Below are 25,800 nucleotides of genomic sequence, written 5' to 3' on the forward strand. Positions count from 1 at the left end.
CCACTGCAGCATTTTTATTTTATTGTTTAAATTGCATCTTTAATTGGTTGACAGGAGAAACAAAGCACTCTGGCGACATTGCATTTGCTCTGGTGTTTTTTTATCAGAACAATGCACCCTGATACGCCTAAGTCAGGGTTTCTAAAACAGATGAAGCCTAATGTTACCAAACCATACATAGAATAGTTCGCCTTCTAAGTCTACAGTAGTGTAGAAACACTATTAAAACAAAGATATCAAGGATCTGAGAGGAGAAATGTAAATCTTTGAACTATAAAATGAACGTAAATCAAATGCAGCTTGGCACAAGTTGATTATATTCTATGCTTATTAACCAAGTAATCAAAAAGTACAAAATCCCAAAAGAAACTATGCATCCCAATTGCTCTTTATTGTAAGCAAAATTTGGTCTGAATAATTCTGGAAACAAGTGCTTTTAAATTGTCCAAAACATGATGACTTTTTAATTTTAACAAACAGCATATTTTACTATGGGTAATAGTTAAGTTCTCTGCTCTTTGACAAATGCAAAATGTGTTTTATTTTGAGAAAAACACCAAGACTGCAATTGTGTCAGGGTTCATTTGCGTTGAAGAGAAATGCTAAGTCCAACACCTACTTGTTTTTTCCAAACAGACTGAGACCAGCAGATTCAGTGGTGACTAAACAACATAAATAAGGTTTCTAATTGTTCCATAAACGATGGTAAAGCAAAATATTTGCTATGGCACTAGTAAATACAGTTAACACTATCAATTTTTATTGCATTATAAAAGGGAAAAGCAAACTATGGTATGACAATCAATCCATTAACATGGGCAAGTGATTTTAATGTGGATGAGACTCTAGATGTATGAAAACAAGATTCATACATCTTTTCTGCTTGAATAGATGGAGACCACATACAAGATTGGTAAATAGATACCTGTTACCCTGACGGTTGCTCCTGCTTGTGAAAGAGAGACATCAAAGGAAAGAAAATTAGGAAGAAAATCCAAGTAACAAGCCAACCTCACATTAAAAATACTTATTTTTTAACAAAGAAAAACATTTTAGGAGATACAAAAATATTTATTACACAACACTATAATAAGTTTTAAATTCCTGTTGTGATTTTGTTGTAAAATTCATAAGCTTTACCTTTAAGAGTCAGAAAAACAGCTCAAGCCAGTTCTGATGTTATTTCTATACTGACATGCATTGTGCATCTGACTTGTGCTTGTTTGTGAAAACTGTTTAGAAGTCTTTGCCTATGGGTGGTCTTATTCTAACTATCCATTATTATGAAAAGCACCAGTCTCCGTTCTGGGAACTGTATTGATATAATCTCACCCATCTATAATAATAGTTTAAGCTGAAAAACTATAAAGACTTTCAATTCTATTAAAAGCCAAAAATTCTTTAATTTGCAATAAATAAATTCTATTTATAACAACTACTTTGCTTTTTTAATATGTTGCATGGTAATCTATGAAGTTCCAAATATTCACTCTGTATACAAGCAATTACTTTTATAAAGAGAAACTTCTGTTCTTAACTATCACAGTCAAGCTTTTAGTCAAAGGATGGGACTGGAATCCCACCACCTCTCAAAAACCTTTGTGTTTAAATTAATTTTCTCAGAAAATTTCATATTTACAAACGGTAATCAAGAAATAAAAGAAACATCATTTAACCAAACTCTTAAAAAATGGGAAAAGGAACATTTCAAAAAATAAGCTAGAGACAGTAAATTAAACTCAAGGTGGGCCAATGTTAATCAAAGAAATGTGATTGCAGAGAAAATTACAGCTACTTGAACTGGTCTTAAACTATCTGCTTTCACTGTAACAAAACAGTATAGCCACAGCATTAGCCAGCTCAAAGACCTGTTTATAGTGTTTCTGAGCATACTTTTGATTGCTGTGTATACACACAGATAAATGTAATTTTCATAATAATTTTGAAAGAATGGGTTGCTTCCACAAAACCATCAGTGGTAGAACTACATTTAGAAGGCGTGAGGGCTTTCGAAAGCAAAAAAAATGCAATCCATTTCTATTCAGAAAATTGGTACGTTCTTAAGTACCTTCTGCCTACATATATATTTTCTACTGGCAAAACTTTATCCTTTCTAACAAACTCTAAGTTCTTGATATTCTACCTGTATATTCAAAAATATTCTCCTCTTTTTTTTGGCTGAAGTTTCCAAAATGGAAAAAAACAACAGTTAACAGGCAAAGAGAGAGGTTTAGCAAAAAAAAAAAAAAAAAAAAAAAAAGTATTTAAAAATTTCCCATTACAATTCAAAATCAGCAACTCATTGAGGCTGCTTCACTGTTGTACAAAATAGATATTACCTACCAGCTTTTTGAAAGGGGAATTCGGATATAGAGATAAGGTAAAATCTAAGATACTGCTGTAATTAAAGCTTACATAGTCAATGTCCACAGCTGAGTGCATTAAAAAACAAACAACAACATGCCACCAGAGAAAACAACAAATTCACTCTTGGAATTAAGAAGGCACAAATCTACCTACTTCAAGGAACATGCATCTTTATTCACATAATGAATAATATGGGCTAGCAGCTGGTACTGTAGAGATTAACACCACTGGCCTTTAATGAAGAAGTTTAGCCTTATGCATGTATAATCAGCACTGGAAAACCCACTTCTGCATTTTTTTTATTTTTATTTTAAAGTGGTAAGAAATTGACTTTTCTTAGAAAAAGGTTTTGTTTTTTGAAAGTAACACTCTCAGTGGTACTACTGAACACAATGCCAAAGTTACCATACTGAATTTTCAAATTATTTTGGTATTTTAATTGAGAATGGGGAACGGGGGAGATTAAGTGTTTTTCTGTTATCTATCAATATCATCATCCTGCAATCAATTATCAGACATAAAGCACTATATCATGAGATCTATAAAGCTTACACTTTATTAAACAGGAAACAGCATTATGTATGTGTCCTTATAAACTTACATTTTAGATTGTGTATTTTTCCATATAAAACTATTAAATGACAACATAATTGTAAGAACAAGTTGTTCATATGTCTGTCATAAGAAATCTTAAGTTAAATGTTTAGTATGCAAGACATTAGTTATTCTCAGATGATACAAAATCAGCTAAGTATATCCAACCAGAACTTCAGAACTAATCTTTTGACCTTCGTATTTGTTTGTTTGTTTGCTTTAGGAGTTTCTCACAGTTCTACAGCATGCAGTACAAGCTGTGTTAATTTACATAACAAAAGACATATATATGAAGTTGTTGGTTTTTTTTTGTTTTGTTTTGTTTGAAACTTACTTGCTGCTGTGCAGGAGCAGAATCAGAAGGCAAAGTGTGAGATGATCGGCTACGAGGCGGCGGTTGTGGGGGTGGTTCCAGACTTGGTGGGGCACTTGTCTGAGGCGGGTGTGATGCCACTGGTATCAGCGGCTCCTGCATCCTTAGCACAGGCGGTGGCTGAGGGACAGGCTGGGCAGGAGCAGCCTGAGGCTTGAGTGGTTCCGGAAGCAACGGTGAGCCTGCAAGTAGATTTGCAGCATTGTTCACTGTTAAGAAGTGTTTTTAGAAATCTTAAGAATGGCATGAATGAGAATGCACAGATGTGGAAGCATGAGAGGAAACTGCAGAAGGGCTGCAAGAGCAAGTGTTCATAGCAAGTAGACTGGAAGTCATCAACAGCCCACCATATCTCCAGTAAAAATATATTACTATAGATAGAAAACAGAGCCAGAAACCACACCATTCTTAAACATACTTCAGGTGAATTTAAATATACTTTTGGATACCACCATTATAAAATTCATACTTTGATGAATACACTGGGGGTAAAAAAAACTTTATATTTCAATTTAGGAAGTGGCTTTTTAGAGTCAAATATAAATCCTATTCCAAATAAGATGATTATGGAGCAATCACTGCAGAGAACGATCCAGAGGTCAACACATCTAATGGGAGAGACTGATAAGCCTAGACCAGAACACAGCAATCTGATAAGAGTTTTTCTTAATGGAATGAAATCTGTGGGCCTACATTTCCCCTGACTGCTGCCTATTATCTGGTAAGGGTTTACAGTAGTGGTTGATCATCAGCACTAACTGAAGCTGTCAGATGTTATTATATCTGAGAATCTTCATTTGTAGTGAAAAATGAAGACATCTGCTGTTAATAGCAATGCATTTGAACCAGAGACAGTACCACAATAGTGACATTTAGATTTAGCTTTTTAAATATATATGTGTGTGCGTGTGTGTGTGCATATATATATACATACACACACAAATGTATATATAAGTATATACATATACTTATATATAATATATATATATGCTTATAAATATATATAAGCATACTACAGAAGAAATAAAACTTACCCCTTGGTGGTTCAGCTGATTTGGTTTGAGGTTCAGGTGCTGGTCTTCCACCAGAGGGACGGACATGGCTTTGTGGTACGCTAATAACTCCAGCTCGAGGTGGAACAGTCTGCCATGATAATGGGTAGAAAGAAAGTATTTCAAATTCTATTTCAGATTTGTAGTCATCTACTGCTAATTGACTTGGGATCATTATGACTCTGTGAAAAGTAACTTCTGTCATAACAGTTGTAGAGCAAATTTTTTATGCATTTATACAAGCAGAGAATATATTCTCAAAATACTCTGAGCGCTCAAGTCAAAGCCAAGGATTTTTACAACAATCTTCCTCTTTATACATTTACCAGTGCGACAACATTTACAATATTTATTATTTTGCCAGAATTAGTAACTCAACTTTATTTAAGTCCCTAAAATGTTTTAAGCAACAAAACCAAAAGTATTTTATTTTGGGACCTAATAAGTATATACTGATAACCCACTGTCAACACAGACCGTAGATACTGTCTACTTTTTAGGCTGTAACTGGCCTCCTGCCAATGGCAAACAGAAGCTACAGCCAACTTTATATACTGAAAGTATATAAATGTGCACAAGAGACTATGGTTAGCTCTTTAATCTGAAACTTATGTTTGCTAATTGTAAAGAAGGTACTTCTGCTCCCCAGCAAACAGGATTAGTGAAACATACATTCTGCATCAACTGAAGGCTAGAGTCTTCCCAAACTTTTTGGAATATGAGCTTATATGCTGGGAATTGAATTGCTCTCTTAAAAACAAACAAACAAAAAAAGACCTATATCAGTATTTAAAGAGAAATCAGAAACCAATGCAGATTGCAATTAATGCTGAATGAGTTATAAACACTTGAAAACCAAATGTAAAGTGTTACAGTAAAACCCACTAGATTTCAGAAAAAATCATGAGACAAATAGTTTTTGTTTCCTCTGGAATTGTGTGCATGGTATATTCCCACAAAAAGCGGATAACAGTGCATCTTCTTGAAATGTTTTTCAGAGCAAATCCCATCAGGCAAATATGCAAATATGATTTTAAAATATGCAAATAAACTTCACCTCTTAAAAACAAGAATCATCCTTGTTGTTACTTTTACTGGATGTAGGTACAGTACTTAGAAGGCTGTGTATGATATCTGATTCATTATGCTTGGCTGAGTCCATTTAACAACGATCTCATGTTTTAAACCACATAACCTCTGAAATATCTGACTTCCCTTTCATTGCCAAGACGTATGTCACTGGGCTCTCTCTATATATTTAGAAAGTAGGCAGAAGGACTGTTGGATTAAATTCTAAAATGCAAGCTAAAAATTATACATCAAAAAAAACAAACCAATCAACAGAAACAAAGCCTAGAATACTCCCCAGGACCACTCTGGGGGACGCAGAGCACACGTGGTTACTGTCCCTGGTCCTGAAAGCTTTGGAAGGAAATGTTGCCCAAAAAACAACCTGAGAGAAAGAAATGGTATCGTGTCAGCTTGAAAATCCAACAGAGTGTCAAGCTAAGGCTTGAAAGCATACCTTGTGAGATTCTCCTCTGACCTTACATCTGTTATAACTTAAAAAAACATACCAGTGCAATAAACTGTAGAAATTTAGAAGGAAAATTATTTTAAGATAGAATGCCTACCGGTCGAGTAGCAGCATATCCAGCAGCTCCTGCACTTGAAAATCCAGTTGAAGGTGGAGGCTGGCTACGAACTGAAATAGATATTAGAGATTGCTTACTTAGAAAATGTTTCAAAATCAACTTATTTCTATATTATAATTAGTACAAAGCATGTGTCTGTATTACCTAAGTTATCTTTTCTTTGTGTTCCAGGACTTTTTTGTGCTTTGAAGCATGGAAAAAAAATAGATTATCTTTGTTAGATAAGTTATAAACAGGTATTATACAGTAATGGTACATTATCACTAATGGAAATGGGAGCAAGAGACATTAGTGTTTTGTTTTGTTTTTTTTCAAGTTGTTACAGATTAGAGTCTATTCATCAGCTAAACTGTGACACTAGTACTCTTACCCCATGGCACATGAAAAGTAATTCGACCCTTCTAATTGCAATTTAAGTCAAATCACCTCCTGTTTGTTGCAAACTAAAGATACCCAGTTGCACAGGTACCCTGTGTTCTGAACCTTGCTAGAGAAAGTTGCTTCCTTTGTCGTATATTCTGCAGATGTTTTAACAGCGGTCTTTAAAACAAAGGTAACATGCTGATTCGACAAATCATGCGATCAGAAGAGGACATCCATAATTATACATGACTCAGCAATCTACAGCTTCTACACCAAGTTCCTGAACTTACTCTTTATGGGATAAATATATTACAGCACCAACCTCAACATTTACATGCTGATGCTCATGACAACTTTGTATGCGACATTCAAGTTGTGAAGTGCAAGATATGAAAAAGTTACCTTTACCTCAGGCAAATGCACAATTTCTAACAGGCAAAGAGGTTTAGGATTCTGGCTTGTGTTTCTGTTGCCTATTTCCCAGGAAGGTAAAATCACCATGTCAGTTACAGTAACTGGAAGGGATACTCTGTGGTACATAAGACACTTAGTTTATCAAATCAGCTTCCAGTTAGGAGACAACCCTGCTTTCTTAGAACGGGCTTCCAGGTCCAGTTCTCAGTAGATGCAACTTGTACCCAGAAGAACCTGGCTCTAGCTTACCCTACTGTGAGCAGGCGATTGGACTAGATGACCACTAGAGGTCCCCTCCAACCTGAACTATGCTACACATGCAGAGATGTTGCCAACACAGTGAAAGGAACCAGCAGCATAGCCAAAATGAACTATAGCATACAGGAGACTACCTTAGGACTTTCATTGCCATACCTATTTTTGCTGCAAAGGGAAGAAAAACAAAACTCTCCTGGGAAAGCTAAAACAGGACCCATTCGGAACCATGCATACATAGTCTAACTAGAATAATGCAAGAAAGATGCTTCCCATAAATGCATGTCACATACATTTAGGCACTAGAATCAAAATACATACTCTATGCTCTTTAAAAAGAGTTAAAATATTAAATTATAGGGTAAATTATTTGAATAGAAATTTCTCCCCTCAGAACATATGAGTATGTGTAGCTCCTTATGAAAAATTAGGCTATCTAGATTCCTGATTTAGCTACAGGCATAGTATGTACTCTAGCAGTCAGTCAGTTACATGTTCTGAGAGTCAGCCTTGAAAGTATTCTTCTTGATTACTGCAGTCTATGTCTCCACATTGTTTTTTGTAAATGAAGACTGCCTTCTATAATAATTCACACCATCAGAAAGCACCTTGCCTGTCTGAAAACTATGTTAAATAATAATAATAAAAAAAGATCCTATACAATAGATTCCTTAATGAAACTGTCTTCAGTGTCACAAGGATAATATCACTTGGGTATTAACACAGAAATCAATTTCTAGAATACAAAAATTGTTATGTTACCTTCTACTTCTCTCTTAGCTACCCCAGGACTGGGAGGAGCTCCAAGACCTTTTCAGAGAAAGAAGAGAAGCTGTACATTGCATAAGAAAAGCAGCAGACTGAGAAAGCAAAAACAGAAAGGATACTGCCACAAGACAGCTCTACGTAAGTTAAAAATGGCCTAGCTAGATTGTAGGTACTTGTAGGAGATACCTGTTTGGAGCAGCATGGGGAACACAGACTGACAGGAGTTATAGATCAAGAAGATCATGATTAGACACATTTTGCATTACAGCTGAAAGGTTCTTAAGTATACATTCTCCACAAACTTTTGTAAATTCAGAATGATATCAGTCTTTAAACTCTTCTAAGTCAGAGCACGTACCTATACTCCAGCACTTGAAAATATATGTACATCATTTATACCCTGCAACATGAGGGCTGCTTCCAGTAACTCAGGAGAATACTATATAGTACATTTCTGACAAGAGTATATTTGAATAGCCAAGTTTATGGAATAAGTAAGTTTCTAATTTTGCACAACGCATTGTATCCTACGGAATTGTATCATGTTATCCCCAAGCAGCACTCTACTTGAGAAACCTGTATCAACTGGTGCAGAGAATATCTGCAGTAGATGTTCCAGTTCAGACTGAGAGAAAGAAGATTTTCAATCATGCATAATCATGCTGAATTATTTTGATTCCGTAATACGATCAAGCGTATATAGGGTCCATAAACTTGTATGGTAACAACATGGCAGGACGTACATGTAGATAACACCAGATGGTGTGCAAGGAGGAATCCTTAAGGCATGTGGATAGGAGTTAAATAACATCTGCCAACTCTGGAATGGCTTTAGTGTAGGTGACACGAAGGAGCTACTGTTCAAGAAGCCTGCCTTAAAAGCAACTTTTGCCTTAGCGATGACACAGCCTCATGCTTTCTCATCATGTGCCAATGTGTGGTATCTGCTCAGGAGCTCTCTATGATCTGGAAAGAGCGCTGCGAGTTTTGGCAGTTATGGGTGGAGGTGTTAGAGTGGGAAGAGTAGAGGCTGGTACGTGACATGTCAGATCTCTGGTTTTGCTGAACATCTGGTTTCAAGATGTTCGACACTGGTGTATGTTATGTATTCTGGGTGAGTTCCAGGCTCTGCCAGTTAACCTTACGTTTCCACTGACAGTGATGTTCTGAGAGAAACAGCACTGAGGAGGGATAAACACAGAACACAAGCAGGGGGCACAGAAGGAGAGCACTGCCAGAACATGTCATTTTCAGGTATTGGCTCTGCTCTTCTCCTGTGCAACCCAGAGGAGCACCGGGGAAGAAGATACAGCAGTAACCCATAGGCTGTTAGAAGCCTACCTGCTAACTGGAGAAATAAAAAGGAGGTAGAGAGCATTCTCACAGGACACCCTTCTGAACCTAGCTGTCCATCTCATTACATGGAAATGGACACAAGAAAACCTCTCTAGGAGTGGGAACTAGCCTGTTCATTTCACAGACCTTCTGCACTTTCCCCTCCCAAGGCTCACCTCAGCTCATACTTTGAATAGGTATTTTCATTTATTTATTTATTTATTTATTTTTTTAAGCAAATCCTGTTTTCTGAAAGATTATTAATCAACTCCTTTCAAGGAAAGGAATGGAGAGAGTATCTTTGACCATAAGCACATAGACGTATTCTCATGTTGATGTACCATACAAAAGAAGACTTCTGTGCACGAGGATTTTAAAAGGGTTAGCAAAATTTAAAAATATTCATTAAATGGGTGAGAAAGGGAATATAAATCAAATACCCCAAATTTCACTCACTAATAATGCTCTTCAGTGGTGACAAAGCAAAGTTATGTTGTGATAATGCTATCACAACTGGCACTGTAAGAACCTTTTCATCTTAAGGACAGGAAAAAAGGTACACCTCAACCTGAAACAAATTTTTGGATATGATTTGTAACTGTTACCATAGTCTGCATATAGCTTAAAATTTCTAACTGCAGTTTGAAACAGAGTTGTGCAGGCACAGACACCACATGCTTGTTTTACAATAGTGTTTTAAGGAAAGGGGTTGGATTTATATGGAAACAAATCTGTAACTTATGCCCTGACATCTTTTAGACAGAACTGCATGCTTTGCAAAGGTTACATTTACACATTAGCTTAATGGAAACTGAACTCCAACCTCTCTTAAATTCAAGTGTCTGTGTGTGTGCGTGCATCCACTGAAAAGCTGTGGATGCCCCATCCCTGGAGGTGTTCAAGGCCAGGCTGGATGGGGCTTTGGGCAACCTGGTCTGGTGGGAGGTGTCCCTGCACATGGCAGGGGGTTGGAACTGGATGGTCTTTAAGATCCTTTCCAACCCAAACCACTCTATGATTATAAATACATATACACACACATATATATAGGAGAGAAATCTAGGCCATTTACTAATGTTTGAACAATGCATTAACTGTTTTAGGATTAAGGCCTTTCGTTTCCTCTGTTACTGAATATTCATTCTTCAGCACAAGAGGAAGAGTTGTTTCACCATATTTTTCTTTTTAAACAATAAAAATTAGCTTTTTCAGAATGACTGTCATGTTCTAATGTACTCAACTTTAATTCTGATCTAAATTACAACGTAACTATCAACGTACACTAAGAAATACTTGCTGCTTGGGTGCATTTGTTTTTGTAGCTTGGCAACCTTGCATTTCTTTTAATATCAATTTTACTACTGCATTTTCCAGGTTTAAGATATTTATCTAGAGGATAATCACTGTGAAAATTAATACTTTACCCAAATTGTTGCATATACTGAAAATACTGTGCATTCTCTCAGTCTTAACCTCATTTTCACAATTTAAACCAATGATAAAGACAACTATCAGCCCTTCCTACATGAATCAGGAAAATTTTGAGTATTACTGTTAAAGGAAAAAACAAAACGTGATTTAAAAAAAAACAAACAAAAAACTTCAGTTAATTGACAATAGCCTTTATCATTTCTAACCACTAGAGTTAGCACATAGTCTTGTTTCCATTATTCCTTGAATTCTGAATTGATTTTATGTATGACCAACCTCTAAAAAACCACTTAGATGCCCACGTCTTACTCACTTATTGAAATAATATTGACCCATGAGAAGAAACACTATGGGTACCGAAGGGAGTGAAGCCCTCAAAATAAAACGTTAGAATACATGGTTGGGGAAGGTGGAATAACATTTAAAATGTACTACATTTCCAAGATATGATCATAATCATTTTGCTTGTACTACAGAAGTCTAAAACAAATGTTTCATACGCATGCACAGTACACAGGGTTATTTTTCATAGTACTTTCATAGTACAAGAGCTGGTATTCTAGATAAGAGAATCAATGTAATTTACCCAAACATTATGACATTTACACTGCTTCCAGTCTTGTGCTAATTTGCTCAGAGCTGAGCTCAGGTACTGCTGAAAAGCAAAGCATTATGCTTTATAAGCATACTCCATAAGTGGAAAATGAAGCAAAAGCAAACAAAGTAGGATGAGCTTTAGGTCAGAATTATGACAAAACATACTACACTTCAAAAATTGCATAAAAACAAGTTTTATGCAAAGCTATGTTGGGAAAGAGCAAAAAAAGAAAGGCTAATGTTTATACAATTGAGACTGAAACTACGCAAATTGCGTCTATGTGCAGAAAACCATCCAGAAAACCATACATGTACACGTGACTATCCTGTATAGTCACATGTCATGCATTATGTATACACCGACTATATTCTCAAGCTTAAGCATTTTAACTAATTTGAAGTATCACACATTTGGCATAATGACTTCCTCCCCTCAACTGTACCTAAGAGCTATGCACATCTCTGGCCCCACATCAGAATAAGCTATATTTATATACTCTGTAAAATAGATTATGTATTTTCTGGGATTGCTGAAAAGTTTAGAATTGTTCTCTCAAATAAATGTTTCCACCAACTGAGTGCCAATGTCTGATGAGCCATTAAGAAAGTATTCCAGAGACTCACTTTATCTCATTTATTAATGAGCTGATATTTAATGAGCTGATATAAGTCCAAGCAGGACAGCTCAGCTATGAATCGCATGACAAAAAGGGACAAAATTAGTTTCAAGAAGCACTTCGGAGAACAGGTGAATTGTTATAACGTGCAAAACCAGGTCAAGACAGAAAAAAAAAAAACGCTAGCCCAGAGAGTTTATAATGCCCTCAGCATTATCAAAAAAAAAAAAAAAAAAAAAAAAAAAAAAAAAAAAAGAAAAGAAAAGAATTAGGGGAGGATTATTTCAGCATTTTGTTACTTTGTAAAGTCTTGTAGTTCTCAAGTGCCTTTAAAGTAACTGCATAAATTCCTTTACTAAATTTGTGTTGCTAAATTACAATCTAGTTCCAAGAACTATAAAGCATATTTCATGTCTCTAGAAAGGGCTTCGGAGCACATTTCAGAGACTTGGAAATAGAAAATAAACTATCTAGATGTCAGTGTACAGCTCAGTGATTTGCAGCTCTTCGCTAACTGGTAATCATCCAAGGGAAATTTAATTTCAGCAGTAGTTTCAACCTGAGCAATAAATGGATAATCACTCCAAGTAGCTACAATCACAGTCCATTTCACAGTGCTCCAGATCATGGACAGTGAAGAAAAAAGCCTATGCTTTTCACAACTGGAAACAAGATAGCTTTCACAGAATAGTTAGTTACAATATAGGGTATGTTATGACCAGGACAAAGTAATAAAAACCTGTAACAATCTTAATGTGTAGTGTATCGACTTCTGGCAATATATTTATTCATAAATATCAACATCATTTCTGCCTTTGGACATCATTATATTAAATAAATATCATCACAAGAGACCACCACAGAATTTTTGCTACATAGTCATATCCAAAAACAATTAAAATCATTACCTCCAAATTCTTTTCTAGCAGGTGCAGGGCTCCTACCGCCTTACAGTATTTAAGAAATGAATGCAGCAATAATGAAAAATATCAGTACAGTAAGAGGGAAGAAAAAGAATGAGAAAGTTAAAAATGACAAGGGTCAGTTTGTTAGTTGCTATGCTGCCCATATGTTTCTGAACATCCACTTTCTCTTAACACTCAATTGTTTATATTTTCAGATGATCCAGATGGACTCTACGTTAAAAACTCAGACATGATAACATGCGTGTATACTGATGTCAAAACTAAAGGAATAGAAATCATTGAATGCACAAGATTATTTATCTTTAATATAAAAAATGAAGATGCTATACAAAAGCAGAAGTGTTGATAAACACTGCTGTGGGAAGCCCACATTTTTGAGCTGTGAAAGTAAGTTTATAAACATTATAAAACTTATTCATTAGGCAAAGAAAATGATATTTAAATGGTGTTGAAAAATGATGTTATTTCAACATCATAATTTTGCTACTAAATGGTATGAACAAAACATTTCAGTGAAAAACTGGTACGTTGCATTGCACTCTAAATCAACAATAAGCAGTTTGGGTCTAGGACTTCAAAGCTCATCTCACAGAGCTGAAACAAAATGTTCCTGCCCTCCTGATACGTGTCACCACATTACCTGATGGTGGAGGTGGCCTTTGTGGTGGAGCGGGACGTGCGGGAGGAGCAACAGGGCGAGGTGGTGGAGGACGCTTAGGCTCCAAGGTCTGAGAAGACTCTTTCTGCTGGGTACCAAGCTGACTTTCACCTGGAGAACATGACAGAAAACAAATTAATCACTTGCACAGTCTAATCACAGTAAAGCTTTTCTAATAGAAAATTATTTTCAATATGATGATACAGAAGTAGAATCGGGGTTTTAAGAGAAGAAGAATGAGGAATAAACCAATGATGAAAACAAGCTGATTTTCTAAACCAGGATTTTTGTCTCATATGCTTAAAAAGCATATGCTGATGAAAGAATGAGAGTTGATTTACCCAAGGCTGCCTTTGTAAAGTTCTGCGTAGAATGCATAATGACAAAATTATTCATTTCTTCTTTTATTAATCTAAAAGCACTATTAAAAATACTCTATAAACTAGTATTTTGCCAGTGGGCCATTCCACTGCCAGGCCATACAGTAATAGAGCAAGTCGAGCAATGTAATACTCACTGTGTGTGGAAATGGGTGGTCCTGGAGTTTTTGTAGGTGCTCGGCTCGGTCTCACTGGGAGCGCTGGTCCATCTGACAGCGTAGGCGACTGACAGGGACTGGAACGCGGTGAAGAGCTTGGGGAGGTTCCTAGACCAGAGCTTGACGTTGGCTGGAGATGCTGGGGAAGGATTTCTTCTACTTCAGCACTATAGTCATCGATGTCACCTAGATAACAACCACCCCAAAAAAAGAAAAAGCATGTAAAATAAAGGGAGCTATAGTTATTTTAAAAAGTGGGAAGATTATGAACTGATTCTAGGTAGGGGATTTTCTGCAAAAAACCCTTAAAGGCAAGGAATTTTCCCAGTGATCTAAGTATGATTCTTAATCTAAGTATGATTCTTACATCATAAAGTCACACACAAGGAATGTAGATATATTCAAATCAGTTGAAACACTCCAAATGCACAAGATTTCAGGGTCTTGTAGTATTTGAGGTCACATTTTAAAGGAACCATACTGTTTCCCATGGGATAATTAGTAAAAATTTAACCAACAATACAGGCCTCTGAACCTTCAAAGTTCTGCTTTCTACAGGAATTGGAAAGAGATGAAGTGTCACGTGACAACGAAAAGCAAATGTAACCTTTCATATAGGTTTCCCATACCTGTACCCTTATCAAAACATACCTTCCTTTATGAAATACCTGTACAAAAAAAAACCCTTTGTCTACTCTTTCCAGTATATCCTAGAAAAAAGAAGAGCTGCCACCTCCTTTCTTTAAGCTTTTGCAGTATGTTTGCTACTAAAAAGCTTGGATAGAAAACCAGAGCAAATGAGCTACTCAGTCCTAAGACAACAACAGAAATCACCGTGGACATAATGACTACATCCAGCAAGTATATCTGTTCAAGAAAATAATAACAGAAGAAAAACCCAGCACCCTATAAAATACAAAAGAAAAATGGAATACACATAAGAAGTGTCACGGGTTAAGGTGTAGAAGATTTGTTGTTGTTTTGGTTTATATTTGTTTTTAAGATACTGCTGGAAAAAACAGATGTTTTACTTGCTAAGGATGTAAGAAGAATACGTCGTAATATAGCAAATAAAATGAGTCAGACCTCCCAGAGAAATTTATTTTCTGAACACAGAGGCCAAAGCACAGGGCTTGAGCAATACTTACAATGATTAAAAAAAGCTACCAAAAAAATAAACAACAAAACATAAAAAGACAACAAAAATATATGCACAACTTAAGCTTTGCAGGTCTGCCTACAAACCTTCCTGCTTTCTTCCCCCAGATATTCTTGAAGTGAGACACTAATGAACAAATAAAACAAAGCTGCATATAAATCCAATTCCATTACTCAAAATTCACATTCAACTGCTGTGATTAAACACATAGGCTTACTCCCACACAGTGATTTGAAAATCCTTTGATAAACTACAGTCAGTACAATACATCAGGAGATGATGTTATTGATTCATGATATTCAGATTATTCAGACATCATGATTCAGATCTCATGAAGGCATAACACTATCTAGAAACCTTGCATACATCTAAAAATCTCCCTTGACCTTGTGTTTAGAACAGTATCTCAGTCTATCAGGGTTTTTGAAAACACTCTTTAGTAGACTTTTAGCCATAGCAAATCATTTCTTGAACTCCAAGTGTGGTATCCAGCCACATGATGAATGTCCAGAGAGGCTGTTCTATCAGAAAAAAGACATTGCTCTATTTTTTCCTTAATTATTCTACTCAATTAAAAAAATATATATATATATATATACTCCCAGGATGGTTGCAGATCCCTGTGATAACAAATAATTACATATCAAGGAAATAAATTCATTTTAGGACTACCTTTAGAGGCTTAGCATTTTCTTTATCTTCACTCAAGTCGAAAACTGTCTTTACTACACAACTTGATCCACTTTTCAAAACATCTGACAAGAAGCTTAAGGGCCTTCTAAGAATTAGAATTGTGTTTTCAATTGTGTTTACCGATTGTATTTTCAATAGATACTGGGAGTCTGCTTTCATTAAATAGCTCTTATTTCTATCATCTAGAACTACCTTTGAGCAATATTGAACAAAGTCCCTCAACCTAGGAGGTTGACTTTCTGTGATCAAGGGCCTAGTTTTGATGTAGCACAGCTGTGTGCCCTTGGCATACATTTACTGCAAGAACTGTGACAAAGTACATAGATTAGAAACATGAAGAAAAGCAGAGGTGCACTTGCTGCAACGGTGACACTCAGCAGCTCAAGGAATCCATTAAAAAAGTAGTGACAAAAAAGACAAAACAGGAAACTGGAAAACAGCAATTGAATGCTCAAGATCACCCTGTTGCAAGGAGCTATAGAGGATGAAGGCTTCCTCATCCAACTGATATTTTCTTGCCTGTCAAAGGTTGATCGTGTTTTTTTGGGGATAGGACTAATAAGCTTCCATGGTATTAGCCAAAAAAGTAACTGTTTTGTACTCTGAAGCTATGTATATAGAATCACAGAATGGTTCGGGTTGGACAGGACCTTAAGAGTCATCCAATTCCAACCCCCTGCCGTGGGCAGGGACACCTCCCACCAGACCAGGCTGCCCAAAGCCCCATCCAGCCTGGCCTTGAACACCTCCATGGACAGGGCATCCACAGCTTCTCTGGGCAGCCTGTGCCAGTGCCTCACCACTGTCTGAGTGAAGAATTTCCTCTTAATATCTATTTTAAGTCTACCCTTTTTTTAGTTTAAAACCATTACTCCTCATTCTTTCACTACGCTCCCTGACAGAGTCCCTCCCCAGATTTCCTGCAGGCCCCCGCTAGGCACTGGAAGGCCTAAGGCCTCCCCAGTCTCCTCTTCTCCAGGCTGAACAGTCCCAGCTCCCTCAGCCTGGCTTTGTAGGAGAGGTGCTCCAGCCCTTTGATCATCCCCATGCCCCTCCTATGGACTCATTCTAACAGGCCCATGTCCTTCTTGTGCTGGGGGTCCCAGAGCTGAACACGGTGCTTCAGGTGGGGTCTCGTAAGAGCAGAGTAGGGAGGGAGAATCACCTCCCTCGATGCTTCTTTTGATGCAGCCCAGGATACTGTTGGCTTTCTGGGCTGCAAATATCCTGCTTATAGTGTCTCTATAAACAGTAAAAGCTACCTGAACAAAGCAACCTTTGAGACATCACAGAATGAGATGAAAATGATGAGCAAATTAGTAAGATGTGCAATTAGCAAAATGTGAGCAAATTAGTAAAGCCTATGCATACAGCAACAACGAAGCTGACACTGCTCAACGAGTTGTCAAGATATTGTTGCAAATAACCAGACTTTCAGTTTACCTGTTTCAGCAAGGTATATGCTTTTTAAATCGTAGTATCAGTATATATATTAACCAGATTAATTAGAACTATAAGCATTTCAAAAATATCACTAACATTTTTTTCAACAAACCTTCCATATCATAGTCTGCAGTAACCTCAGCATCTTCACAAAGCAAAGTGGAGCTTGTTGATGAAGGCAGTCCAACATTCATCTTCTCTAGATTCATTTCGTCTTCCAAACTTCTGATCCAGTCTGGATTTTTCAAGCTTATGTTTATAATCCTTCCTAGTAGCTGAATTGTCAAAAAGGGATGCACAAAACAAATTGTTAAAAATAGCAATACTGTAATTCAGCATTCTAGATTAATGAGGCAAAAAAATAAATACTGAAAATATCACAAGTAAGGTTATTAGAATTTATGGAACCAAACAATGACAGTGACATGTCACAGAAAATAATTATGGTCACTTCATTTTGGTAATTAGGTACACTTATGTAGTTTAAACCATTAATTGCAACTACTTAATAACTTTCTAAAGAAAAACAGACAACGTATCTAACAAGATTTTTCTTTCCAGTTAATACGAAAGTTTCTGGTTTATTTATTCTGACACAGACACTACACTTTGTAAAGGAAAACAGACTTGCCAGTAAACTACATTAATAAGTCATTAGACACTAATAAAACAGCAGGCCTTCATTCTGCAGGCTGACACGACACTGAGCCCCTATCATGCATGCACCGTCAGTGAAACTCTCAACAGGTACGGGGATCCATCTGCAAGTATCACCTCATAGAATCTAAGTCTTAATAGGACTATAGCTCAGTAAAAAGCTGAGTATGAGAACTGAAATTTTTACAAAGATGAAATACCAGCCCTACAGAAGTCAATGACAGAGCTGCAGTCACTTAGCAATGTGAAAATTTCAATACAGGAATGATGAACTCTTAATAATACCAGGCTATAAAAGTGATGAAGTAGTTCATACTACAAACTCAAGTTAAAAACTACACTTTTTAAGTAATTAAAGAAAAAAGAATTTTAAAGTCTTTTATTTGATGAAGATCCCCTTCAACTTGGAATCTTAATTTCTCTAACGGTCCTTATCCTAAAAATAAATTTATTTTGATACTTTCTTCAGCTGTTTTTTGAAAGAAAACATAAATGCTATGAGGCTATCAGAAGTAGAAAAAAAGACTAAATGCAACAGTCTACTATGAAACACAAAAACCTTGTAAAAATCAAAATGAAGTACTGCTTAAAAATTTGGATCTTCTGTTGCTATTCAGAAGTTCAGTAATTTTTACATTACCTCAGTACCATTCAAATTCAGGACATTCAAAGCAGAGCTTCCTTCCAAAAAGGTTACCCACATCTTGTCTGCCACGAACCTGTAAAGTCCATTGGTAAGTGATTTGTAAATGATCATTAAAATACTTCATCCTACCTACTGCCCTCTGAAGCCTCTCACCATAAAGATTTTTAATGATTCCCTTGATGGAAAATATTTTATTTCTTTTTAAGTTCGTATATATATATATATTAGCTAATAAGCTTTAATTGAATGTATTCTTGCAAAAAAAAGGCAAAAGAACTAAGCAAACATCACAGAGAAATCACTGTCCTCCCAAAAATTATGCAGCTACATTTACACATTCAATATCCATTGAGTGGCTACAGGTCAGATATCAGTATTAGGTGTTCCACATTAGCTAGAACTATGTGCTCAGGACCATGCTCTCAGCTTTATGAAAACAACAACGGCAAAAAACACACACCACTTTTTGCTCCATTAACAGCTTTGTGAAAACACAACATTCACAGGGATCCTCTTGACTTCAGATCATTAAAACTGCTGAACTAACTTTTGAATACAAATCTGTACAAAAGTCATACAAATAACAGATTTAAGTCTGATTTCTGACAAAGCATAATAATCTCTCAAAAATAAAGAAAACGTGGGAAAAGTCTGAAAACTAAAACACATGTAGGTACATAAAACACATCTTCAACTGTAATTGTTCAACGTTAAAATAAGACTTGAAAGCAATGTTAAAAATGAAGCAGAGCAGAATGGAAACACCCACTAAGAAAGTCACTTCAATTAAGAAATAGATGGGAACAGTGAAGAGGAATAGAGATTAATAATGAAAAGTCTTTTTTTAACCTTATAAGTATAACTTCACCGTAGCTTGCAAATTTTTGAAGAAGATCATCGATCAAGTTATCATCAAAATAGCTTTCTTCTCCTGAAGAACTTCTGATGGAGACCATTACGGTGCCATCAGGTGGCCCTTGCATTGCGATCACCGCCTTATAAACTTTCTGTCTCTCTTCTGCTTCAATTTCAAATATGTCAATGTCGATCAATGCCACCACAGGCCTTGAAAAACAAATGAAGAAAAACCTATAAGCAAGAACATCTGAAGGAACAAAATATAAAAAGCATTGATATTAAATCCTCAACGATGAGGACTGTATAAGAAAAACTGAAACCTATGATCAGACGTTTTCAGCTCCGCTCTTCCATAGTGCAACAAGGTACCAGGATTCCACGTGTAAGGGACTTTACTGTCATCGTGAAAACTAGCATTCAGAAGATCCAGGTCTTCAGCTACATTCAGCATTAGAGAAAACAAAATGGGAAAAACATAATGATTATAGGAACATGCTAAAAAAGAAATAATTTGTTTTGAAAAGGGAAAAAATGAAAGCCAAAACCAAGCATTTTACAGAAAAACAAACAAACAAAACAAACAAACAAAAAAAACCAAACAAGTTCCTTTTGAACTAGTGAAACGTCAGTAACTGCTGTCTGATTCTTGAACCTCCTGTTCTGTGTTGCTTCTATTTATCAAAGACTGTTAGAAGCTTTCTGTCTGGGATAGAAGCTCAGAATCACCGGCACTGTGAATGTCACTAAATAGATCCCATAAGCCGGTTAAAAGAATCTTTAAAACAGTTTAAGGAAGCACTCAAACCTGATCGATCAAAAGGCCATTTCCTTCTTCTCCAAAGAATACGATCTGTCCATGCTGGTGTGCGACATTTCTCACTGGTGTCATAGTCATCCGAAAACAGATCATATTTGTACGTAGGAGCAAAATTAATTTTCCCCTCTAAAAATCCCCTAAAAATCTGTAAGAAATAAAGCAATTATATGTCATGCCAGAAGACAGAAACAGATGGGAAACAGCTTGAAACTAATCAGAACTCTCTCTTTTAACTGTGAAAATTGTATACACATCTCCAAAAAAGAGTCATTTGATAGTATGAATCCTTTTCCAAATTTTATCTGCTGGAAGCATTCTACATTTGCCACTATGACTAAATAGCAACCCAGACAGATCATCATTAAATAGAAATATGTCAACATTTATGTCTTTAAACCCAGACTCCTGAGCAACCTATTGTTCTTCCAACGCTATGCAGAACTTGAGGCCACCAGGAAGACAGATGCTGTCCACAACACTTTAATTAGTTGATTAGTTGCTCATTTATCAGCAAAAGTTGGGAACTGAGGTTTATATTTTATGTACCTGTCTGAACATACGTAACATTCCCAGAAAGGCAAGGTGTCCCACAAGAAAATTAATAGGAGTTAAGAGGAAGAAAAATTTTAAAAAAGACCTTAAAATCAATACATTTGATACGATCTGAAAGATTAAAGAAATATTATCACTCATTCTTCTCAAGAGGAAAGGAAAACAGAATAAAAAATGTATGTGAAATTATCTGTCAAGAGTGCACAGGGAATTTAGAGAAGCAGAATCAATTGCAAGTAATCAAAAACCCTGAAGCCCTGTTTGGTATTTCCCAGTGTAACAGATACAGCCAGCTGACAACGCCCTAGAAGGCCAGGAGATTTGCTCGCTCCTGACGTGTTTAAATTAAACATAAGCTAAAATCCTTTAGCTAGCTGAATCAGCTCCAATCTATAGCTTAATCTTGCACAGGCAGTTTTACCTGGTCAGAAATCTGGAAAGTACCAATCTAACTTAGATCTTATAGCCAAGTCCATATCAAACACCAGGTTAGAGTGCTTTTCCAGTTGAAAATATAAATCGAAATCCAGTCAATTTAAACATCACCATCAGATCATCCACAACTGCTGAGACAATTTATGAATTTCTTTGCCTTCGGTAATTATTTCACTACCTACAGTTATTAAAAAAGGTGCTGTGTATATGCTTTTCTTGAATGACAGATAGATGCTGGGGTGGGGACATGGGTCTGTAGGGGTGTTAAGAGTCACAGGCAGCAGAGCTCCTCTTGCCAGACAGCTGCATTGCCCTGCTGCCCAGCCAGACATCTCCCAGTAATGGGGTATCAGCCTGAGTGTGCACTAACGCCTCTCCTTGTTTTCCCCAACCAGGGGGTGATCTTGAGTCTTTTTCATATTCTGTTATTTTCCATAGATCTTTCCAGCTTTGTATCTGTCTTAAGTGTCCCTGCAACCTCTCCCACTTGGATCAAATGAACAGGCAATCGTGCTGTCTGAACCTACATCATTTTTCTCTAGGAACTAGGCTATAAAAACAATTTTGTCAATGTTTTCCTTCCTCTTCTGTTGCACAGGACATGAACGTAAATCGAAGAGAATTCTACTTCAGAACAACACTGCTTATGATCAAAGCACTGGCAAGCAGACAAAACAAACACAGGACTGCCTCTAATTTTACCATCTACAGCATTCCCACATAAAGCTGGAAAAATAGATTATACACTTTCGCACAAAATTTGACTCATTACAAATATTCCTTTAACTGCTACATACTGCCTCCCCAAGAAACCCTAAAAATCTAAATCTGAAGCTTTCTTCAGACTTCATTGTTCCACACTCTTTTTCTTTGGAAGTAAAAAGCTATCATTTGGACTATATGTTGTAGTCAATCTGCTAATTATTGTTCCTACAACTAGTCATTGTATTGGTATCACTACCTCTTCAGGGCAGTTACAAGCCCGTTACTAAATGTTGCTGTGACCCACACACCCTTCCACACTACTGCCCTGACAGAAGTGATAAAACGTTCTGGGGATCATAGATTTACAGAAGCACCACTGAAACTTGTTTCTTGAAAGCCAAAAATAAAAACCAAGTATTCTTAAATGCAGTAGCGTTTTTAAGATACCTGTCCAGAATTTTTCTGATTGATAAGCTGGTCTCCTGCTATAAGGGAATCCCAGTTTTGTTGTCGTATTAGTTCTTTAACCTCTTCATTAGGAATGTCTATTCGATAATTAAAGTCACCACACCAAAAGATATAGTCATGGGAAAACAGCATCCTTCCCTGTAAAAGACAAGCACACACTGAAGTTAAAAACAATCAAGTGACAGAAATTTACTAGTTACAGGTGCAGTTCATTTTTTTTTTTTGTGTTTGTTTTTGTCTTGTATTTTAATTATAAAATATGCATCATTTCTAGCTGATGAGGACAACTGAACTATGTGTTAGTATTTAGCATGCACATGGTTAGAACCACATAGCCAAGGGTGTGGTATTCACACATCCATGATATGAAGGAAGAAATAACATTTATGTTGTTTGCATTTCTGAAGAAACATGAATCATCTGAATTGGATTCCAAAAATTCCTCTTCCTTCTGCACCAGTTTTAGAAGTTTGCTCCAAGATGACGACTGCTACCTGTATCACAAATAAGTTACAAAGGAGAACAACAAAACACTATCCTGCATTTCTCTAGTACAATACCCTGACAAACTGCAAATTGAAGCCTTTATTATTCAGATTAAATTGAAGACTACAGCTACACAAATTTTTCAGTTCATTCAGTTACATAAAATTTTCAAGGCTGGGAAGAGACGGAAAGGCTCTTTTAGTTTGAAGAAAACCTAGGGTTTAAAGTGAGAACTTTTACTTTGTTTTGATTTTTCCATTGTCCTTAAGTAGATCTGCCCAGAGCAGATACACTGACAGATTAAAACAACAGCACTTAGGAAACAGTTTCTGGAAACCCTAAAAATAAAACACTTTCAAGAAAAGCTGAAACAGAACCATGGTGAAAAATTTAGAAAAAAGAAACCTTGTAAAATCAGGTTTCAGATATCCTGTACAGCGCCACAGGGCTAACAAAGGACATTTTGACTGTGCAATTTAAGACAGCTTCAAGGCTCAAGCAAGCATTTTGTTGCAGTGTTAAGATCACCAAATATTTGTTTCTGATAACCCCTTATGAGAATAAACTACAGAACTATATGATCTAATTTGACAAAAATGAATTAATGAGAACTTAAAATGAGTTAACAAAAAAAAATCATTCTTATGTGAAAATAGTGCAGAAAACAGTGCTGTTTCCTATGGTTATTTTTTCCCCCTCATATTTGATTAGCTTCAGTATCTACAGAAGTTCTACCATTTATCAGGAACCTAGAAAGCCTCTTTCCTATGCTAAATCATGTGAATAAATGCAAGTGAATTTATGCTTCATCTCTCCTATCAGTCACTGCAGTGGAAAGGTCAGTTCTTTTTCCAGTCATCTACTTTAATAAAAATTATGGGAACTTAATTATCTCTGAGACCTCTAATCCAAGGAAATTTAATTTCTGCAGGCATCTGAAGAGGGGAGAAAAATAAATAAATCTTTTGGATGACACTGCTGGAGCTCAAGGGATTTAATCTCTTATTTTTGAAGGAATTTGAACACTTGCTTACCATTGGAAAACTGAGCTTGCGAGCTATTTCTGCAAAGTCTTCATTTCTCTCTTTAACTTGTGATTGTCCTGCAGCAAAATGGCTGCAGACAAAGCAAAGACTGGATGTATGGAACAACATCCGAATTGCTACTGCACCTTTGTTACCCGTGGCTCCTCCCATGCCAGTCTTTACAGTATCAACAGCGACGTCCCTAAAAGAGTTAAACAACTGTTAAACCTTTAAACACAACGGCACAGAAGTCAACAGCTTTAAGTCTGCCTGAGAAGTGCTGTATCACTGGGTGCTTTGCAAAGCAACCAAAGGATAACAGCATGGCCTTATCTTGGGGATATGACATTTTCACATTGTTCTTTCAGCAGGAAGGCCACCGAACCGTTTTAAAAAGATGCTAACAGTTATCGAGCAAGCAATGATATAACACCTCAGCTTTTCAAGCCTTCTAGGCAACTGATACAGCATTTAAAAACTACAATACAAGAATTTAAGCAACTAGTTCCCCAGAAGACAGAACAGCTCTTTTGGAGCCCAACCTCCTTCTTAGCACTCTTGGCTATTATTTTGCAATACCCAGTAACCTGCAGGTGACCCAGCCTGGGCACAGCTGTGCATTCACTGACCTGATAAAGGGAGCGTGCTGGGGTCTGATGAACACAAACAGGCAGACGCCCACTAACTGCTCGGAAGCCAGCAGCACATACTTGTAATCCCTTGATATAGTCTTCTGCAGTTCAGCAGCCCAGAGCTTCTGATTCGTTGTGCTGGCCGTGGGATTAAAAATGCCAGTTTTAAAACATAAGAAATTAAGCAGGTATCAAAAGTGTTGATCTAGTTGAATGATGTTCATACAATAACCTTAACCAAACACTGGGGATGTAAGTCAAAGCCACGCTACGAATGATGTACTTCTGAGGCTAAAATAGAGAAGCAAAACCAAAAGAATTTTTCTCAGGAGTTACCTCCTGGCCTAGAGCTCAGTTAATTTTGGAAAACAGAGATGTCTGTGGTCTTAGATCAAGAAGAAACTTCCTTGAAGACATAAAAGTATGGTTTTCAGAGCTAGCATTGGATGTACATGAAAAATAACAGATCTGGAAGCAGTGCTAACTAGACAGTGTGAAATTAGGGGATGACACAAACTGCCACTCTATCCTCAGGACAAAAGCCTGTGCAAAGGCTAAAAGTACAATAGGCTTTAGATGCTTTTTCCAATGAATTAAAGCTTGACAAATGCCACAAAACTTGCAGAACAGGCAGACAAAACAACCAACAAAGTGAATACAATCCCAGGATTACACACAGACTTCATCATTAGTATTACCCAGCACTGGTAAAAGTGCATTTGCATACCCCACAGAGGGGAAAAAATATATATATTACCACTCCATGGTAATATCTATATGTAATGTATGGAATAACAGAGCTAAATACAAACTAGAAACAGATCAAATTATGATCAAATTTTACTTCTGCTCTTAATAACAGTGAAAACTGATAGTATGGAAGGATATACTTGTTTTACAAAGATCAGAATCTGATGGAAGACATTACATAAAGGCACACTGACAATACATGCTTTTGGAAGGAAAAAAAGCATGAGGGCTCGCTGTTCTCAGCGGTAGGAAGGCACAGAGACTGCAGAACGCTACCATCAGAGAGAAATTCCTTCAAAGTGTGAAGTGAGGGGAAAAGTTAAGCTACTGAAGGTGCAATCCAAAACATAGCCAAGTACTGACTGTTTGGATCCTGGTGATTACATTCTAAGTAACGTAAGTGGTCACAGCTTTGCAATGGAAAGCTGAGAAAACGTCTGCTGTCCTGGCATAGAAACCAGCAGAGAGAACCGGAATACAGTCAAAAAATAATATAGAATAACCCCAACAATTACAATTAAAGAGAGAATA

At 36.6% G+C, this 25,800-nt stretch overlaps 1 protein-coding gene and 1 long non-coding RNA gene across 5 annotated transcripts in view; one reads left to right on the plus strand and one right to left on the minus strand.

The window, feature by feature from the left end:
• Window positions 1–25,800, plus strand: part of LOC311446203 — a 32,690-nt gene that overhangs the window by 4,472 nt on the left and 2,418 nt on the right. Inside the window, exons 2-3 of one of the 2 annotated variants that reach the window (XR_014698804.1) lie at window positions 7,854–7,979; window positions 12,942–13,376. This is a non-coding gene — a long non-coding RNA (uncharacterized lncRNA). Of the gene's footprint in view, window positions 1–7,853; window positions 7,980–12,941; window positions 13,377–25,800 lie in introns of those variants that run through there. The other variant, XR_014698803.1, reaches the window with a different exon arrangement.
• The window catches only part of SYNJ1 (synaptojanin 1), a 63,876-nt gene that overhangs the window by 4,324 nt on the left and 33,752 nt on the right, over window positions 1–25,800 (minus strand). For all 3 annotated transcript variants that reach the window (XM_084538973.1, XM_084538972.1, XM_084538971.1), the window contains exons 16-31: window positions 24,517–24,657; window positions 23,897–24,089; window positions 22,356–22,514; window positions 20,205–20,361; window positions 19,720–19,837; window positions 19,391–19,606; window positions 18,536–18,614; window positions 17,351–17,513; window positions 13,923–14,129; window positions 13,388–13,516; window positions 12,730–12,768; window positions 7,836–7,883; window positions 6,186–6,224; window positions 6,021–6,091; window positions 4,369–4,477; window positions 3,296–3,516 (exon numbers count right to left, since the gene is read on the minus strand). In XM_084538973.1, coding sequence (XP_084395099.1) covers window positions 3,296–3,516; window positions 4,369–4,477; window positions 6,021–6,091; window positions 6,186–6,224; window positions 7,836–7,883; window positions 12,730–12,768; window positions 13,388–13,516; window positions 13,923–14,129; window positions 17,351–17,513; window positions 18,536–18,614; window positions 19,391–19,606; window positions 19,720–19,837; window positions 20,205–20,361; window positions 22,356–22,514; window positions 23,897–24,089; window positions 24,517–24,657 — 2,089 coding nt within the window. The remainder of the gene's footprint in view (window positions 1–3,295; window positions 3,517–4,368; window positions 4,478–6,020; window positions 6,092–6,185; window positions 6,225–7,835; window positions 7,884–12,729; window positions 12,769–13,387; window positions 13,517–13,922; window positions 14,130–17,350; window positions 17,514–18,535; window positions 18,615–19,390; window positions 19,607–19,719; window positions 19,838–20,204; window positions 20,362–22,355; window positions 22,515–23,896; window positions 24,090–24,516; window positions 24,658–25,800) is intronic.

The sequence above is a fragment of the Aythya ferina genome, assembly GCF_964211825.1.
Source record: "Aythya ferina genome assembly, chromosome: 1".
NCBI classification, from domain to species: domain Eukaryota; kingdom Metazoa; phylum Chordata; class Aves; order Anseriformes; family Anatidae; genus Aythya; species Aythya ferina.